This window comes from Sinocyclocheilus anshuiensis, unplaced genomic scaffold (assembly GCF_001515605.1).
Source record: "Sinocyclocheilus anshuiensis isolate Anshui unplaced genomic scaffold, SAMN03320099.WGS_v1.1 scaffold257, whole genome shotgun sequence".
In the NCBI taxonomy this organism is placed as follows: domain Eukaryota; kingdom Metazoa; phylum Chordata; class Actinopteri; order Cypriniformes; family Cyprinidae; genus Sinocyclocheilus; species Sinocyclocheilus anshuiensis.
This window is the reverse complement of record NW_015539889.1, coordinates 935,900-940,965: the sequence shown is the minus strand read 5'-3', so window position 1 is coordinate 940,965 and position 5,066 is coordinate 935,900. Positions and strand designations below refer to the sequence as shown.

General features: G+C 36.7%; 1 protein-coding gene across 4 annotated transcripts in view; it reads right to left on the bottom strand.

Annotated features, from left to right (window-relative positions):
- Positions 1–917: 917 nt before the first annotated feature.
- The window catches only part of LOC107685641 (lysine-specific demethylase phf2), a 27,724-nt gene continuing 23,575 nt past the window's right edge, over positions 918–5,066 (bottom strand). For 3 of the 4 annotated variants that reach the window (XM_016482295.1, XM_016482296.1, XM_016482297.1), the window contains exons 19-22: positions 4,954–5,049; positions 4,764–4,873; positions 3,502–3,796; positions 918–3,288 (exon numbers count right to left, since the gene is read on the bottom strand). In XM_016482295.1, the coding sequence (XP_016337781.1) occupies positions 3,200–3,288; positions 3,502–3,796; positions 4,764–4,873; positions 4,954–5,049 (590 nt within the window). In that variant the 3' untranslated portion in view covers positions 918–3,199. Of the gene's footprint in view, positions 3,289–3,444; positions 3,797–4,763; positions 4,874–4,953; positions 5,050–5,066 lie in introns of all 4 variants that reach the window. The other variant, XM_016482298.1, reaches the window with a different exon arrangement.

Here is a 5,066-nt window from a genome sequence, read left to right as displayed (position 1 = left end):
AACTAGGTTAACATTTTTCTGTATTTCCTCTCCAAATGAACTCAAAAAACCCATCAATGACAAACCTTCTTCTTTTGTTTATGCAGCAATTATCGTACTGCACATTCTAGAGCATAAACTCACAGAAATTACTTTTATTTTGATCTGTAAAAATCCTAACTGATGTCATAAATTGAGCAGATGTACCTGTCAACCCTTTCCACTGAGAAGCAACAGACGTATTTTCTGGGATGTCTATCTCCACCTGGTGGCTCTCTGCATGTTCCCCTCCAATCCTCATAAACCGGAGCAAGAAGAAAGCAAAAGATGTTAAAATGAGAACAATTGGAAGCCACTAGGAAATAAAGGAAAAACAGAGAAAGGCAATTTACACATAGAGCTAAAGATATCAGGAGAGCAATATTATTCTACACACATCCTCTTATACATATGAACCGTGTTTCAAATAATAGTATATTTGAACTATACGACTAGAGTATTAACAGTGTTGACCTTGGCTTGGTTCATGTTAATGATTTGGCCGGAGCCGCGGGCTGGACTCACTGCTGTTTTGGCTTTAGCTGTGTATTAATGAACAAAAGCAAAAAGTGCAGCTTGGCTCCCAGTGGACAATGTGGTTCTAAATGGGGGGATTGTGTGCGAGTTGAGAGTTTCTCCAGGGCATCAGACCTGAATGGTACAGTAGCATGAGCCCATTTAAAAGTAATTATCACAGCATGTTCCGAGAGAACGTGTGTAACTCTGCCATTCCACATGAATGGTGGAAGAACATGTTACCAAAACTGACTTTTGTGTGCCGTTATGGCTTGGAAACAGACTTAAATACATAATGAGCGACTCACTGCATTTAGAAAAACAAATTATGCATGGGACAATAAAGCCTAATACAAAAGTTTAAAAATAAACAGCAAGAAAGAAAGACATTTGTAGAAACGCATGACAAAATGTTTCTTTGCAAGTCAGAAAAACAGTGCACTACTACAAAAGTATCATTCACTGCCATGAAACAGTGGATGCATTTAATTGTTTGAACATATAAAAATAAACCACAACCAAGCAACACACATTTTGTACAAATAAAAACCTGAAATAGTTCCATTGACAAAGATTCTGAGTGTTTCGATTCGGAAAGGTGGATACAAGATTTACTAACTAAAACACTGCAATTAAAGAGCACAGTAAACCTGGTTAAGAATGTACATACTCTATTACCAAAATAAAACTCATGGCATGATGGTATGGATCTTTAAAAAAAAGCTGCTTAATAATAATAATGTAACATTTCGTATTGATGAGCAGTTGCACTTGATTTGATAAACAATAAAGACGTGGTTTTGCGAAGACAAAAAAAAAAGGAACTACCGCCCAATGTTAATGATAGAAGTGTCCTAAGGGGCTCAGAGACTGATAAAATATTTAAAACAAAACCTCTTAAGAATTATACAAGTATAAAAGGCTACAAACATTAATAAATTACATCACTGACACAGAAAACACTTCACATGGTGCTAGTAAAATAACTTTAAAATCCATCAGGGGTATTTTAGCTCAAATGTCAGGCTGGTCGTAGAAACGTTTTTTTTGTTTTTTTTCTTCTCCCCCATCATAAATGAATAATAATACACATGGTTTTCTGCATGTAAGGCCATATGAGAATAAATGTTACACTGCTTATTTTGTTCTCCAGGCAACACCTTTTGTCTAATGTAACAGAATGAAATGAAAACAAAACAACGGTTAAAAAAGTTCAGCTATTGTGTATCTAACAACAATTTTAAAAGGTAATGATTATTTCTATATCTTTATATATATTTTTGTCTGTAATTAGCAAAAACTAGTAAAAATGTATAATGAAGTATTAAGGAAAAAAGGATACAAAAAGTAGTCATTTAAAAAGCTATATACAGGCTACATTCTACATACTGTACTGTGAAGCAAATGCATATTTCATTCTAGGGTAATTGGTGCTGCCTGTGAAACAAACAGAAGAGAGAAAGTATCCCCATGTAGTGAAATGTCATGGATGAGGCTTATCATCAGTGCTAGAGATCCCATTCATGTAGTGTTTCATTATTTTTGGCGAGTGTTTTGTATCATAAAATAGAACCGAAATAAGAGCTACATTGTCAAACTATAAAAAACAGTATGATATAAAACTGATTGTAGTATCAATGTCTAAATTAAAAACAACAAAAATATATAAATAACATTTTAAAAGATGTGCTAACAATTCAGCACAAGTTTAGTATGCCTTTTTTTTCATGTGATACACTGATTTGCTAGACCAACACGGGGAAAATTTAGTGAAAATGTGGTTTGTTATCGATATGCATGTTTAATGATTTGTCAAAATATACGCTGACAGTTTTCCCCCATAAAAAAACAAACAAATTCCTCCTGTATTTGTAGGGAAAAAAAAAAGAAATAAAATAAAAAAGCTGTCATTTTATAATAGCTGTTAATTACTAAAAATATGAGTTAATATTTGTGCTTCACTGAAGTTTTGTAAGTGCCTTCTGGCTTCAAACTACCTATTATATTAGGTAAATAAATATTATCTGTGATAGTGCTTAGCAAACAGAAAAGTACTTTTTCAGCTGTCCCGTGTAGGTAATGCGTATACAAAAGCTATTTTTCTTAAGAATTAAGGAAAGTAGATTCCAAATGAGGGAGTTTAAAATCACCCGCCAGTTGTGAAATTCGTCATGTCTTCAGTATACTTGTTAAAAAATAAAAAAAGACAATGATAAGCCACATCCAAAAAGCAGTAATGAATTTCTTGTTTGCAACCTACCACCAACCCATTCCCCTCCTCAAAACAATGCATGCAACTGGAATACATGCAAGGGATACTTTCTTTATCTTGGAATGACTGCTATGTACTGTATCTTAGAATATATTAGCAACCCCTGATAAACTGATAGCCGTAGTAAAACAAGACAAATTCTTCTTACAAAATATTAATAGCAGGTATTTTGTACATTTTTAATATCTGAAAATGATAAAGTAAAAGAAGAGGCAAAAACCTATCTGAGCTATGTTCTTCTTAGAAATTGAAAACTTGTGGGATCCTGTTCACGTTCCCGTCTGTTTCAGTCCTTATGCTCTCATCCCAGCTCATCGAGGGAGGGAGGGAGGGAGGGAGGGATCAGTCCTCGGGTCCATAAACATCAGGAGAAAGTCTCGCCCATTGCCCACGTTACAGCAGGAGCTTGCCGTTACGATGAATCTTTAAGATTTTCCCAAGTCTCTGTTTGGCCGTTGCCATTCCTTTCTTTAGCCGCTTGGCTGTGGGTGAGACAAAGCATAATGGTTAGCATATGCAACAACAACATTGCAACTCTATGATCACAGCAATACATTATTAAGCCACAGCTGTGTCAATAAATTATTAAAGATCCAGAAATTGCAACTCTCATATTGGCCAGTGCAACATAAACAAACCTTTAAACATGAATTAATACTCATCACAGAAGATCCGTATGTTTTGGCCAAAATCACCTTTGGAGTCCGTCGAGTTCCCACGTTCGACTTTTGCTGGCGGGACAGACAAGGTGTTCTGAGATGACGATGATGATGAAGGCCGTCTCTGGCTGAGGAAGACTCCGGGGGCCATGGGTTGCGAGCTGCCGGCGGTCTTGCTCGTTCCAGTGCTGTACTCATGGTCGCCCTGGTTGGTCTCAGAGTCCGGGGTGGGTTCTGGAGAGCTGCTGTCATGAGAGAGTTTCTGAGGCTCCTCTACAGCCACGGGCTTCTTTTTGGTACTCTTTTTCTTCTTCTTGATCTTCTGCTCCTCCTGTAGCAAGAACTAGTTAGCTAAATCAGCCTTACAGATGTTTCTTATAAAAATGGGAGCTATTAGAAATGATTCAGAATTTCTTGGTATTCATCTCTTTTACTTTAAATGACACTCGAGCTGCATGAACTCCACAAGTGTGTGTAAAACCTGATGATCATGTTCTCCAGCATGATTTGAAAATGATCCACAAACCATCTTGTGCTCAAAGGAGTTCACATGGTCAGTGCTACAAAGTTGTGACCTTAAATTGTGCAGGATGTTAAATATTTAACATCAAACAAGATTTTTACATCAAAATCATAATCTAATCTTTCAAAATCATACAACTATCTGTTCACGATGTGGTCTCAGGAATTTGGACCCCACTGTAAATGAATGGCATGCTGCAACGCAATGACTGAAAATGCAACATCCACAAAATTGTAATTAAATTAATTGTTTAACATTGTATTTACTATGGCTGTATGATTGGGGGAAAAATTGGCGCTGAACCTGGCGCTGAAAATTGGTGCTGAATACCACTACAACCTGAATGGATGCTCCCTCTAGCAGCTTATTTGGATTTACATAGCCATACATGTTTGGTAATATGCATTTACGTGATGAAGGCATAGCTAGCTAGCAAACTGTAGGCTGTAGTAACAGTCTAACTCCACAATTCAGTACTGCATAGTTAACAGTCTTTGTAACGCACTTTCAGCAATACATTTCTAACATTATGTGTTTTTAAACAATTCTCTGAATTGAATTTACACAGACTTTAATTAATTTGCATTTAAAAATAGAAATAGAAATGTTTTAACAGCCCTTTTTGCCTATATTTTCTGTCAATTCATGGGTACAGTTAAAATAAATGCAGACAATCTCTATACTGACAGATTAAATGCCCTGACAAATATCAGTTATTGTTGATATATAAACATTTCAGTTGCACTAAATGAACTGAAGAACATAAAGCTTTAACCTGATGAGACAATTTAGCTGCTGCAGCTGCCAATCCTGTCTCTATGGACGCCACACGTGCCCCCTCCCGAGCTGGTCTCTCCTGTCGTGGTACAGTGGGCCCAACTCGTGCTACAACAGTATGAATATAATCCCATGTGATTACATTTTTATAGTCAGATTCCCACCTGAAACTGTAGACTTTGCACTACCTGTTGGACTATATGGAGTGTCATCTGTATTTTTCCTTTTTTTGGATCTTGATTTGAAAATGGGGCTGTCCTCCTCAGATTCCAGAGATGGATAAACTGGAGGGGGGGGGGGG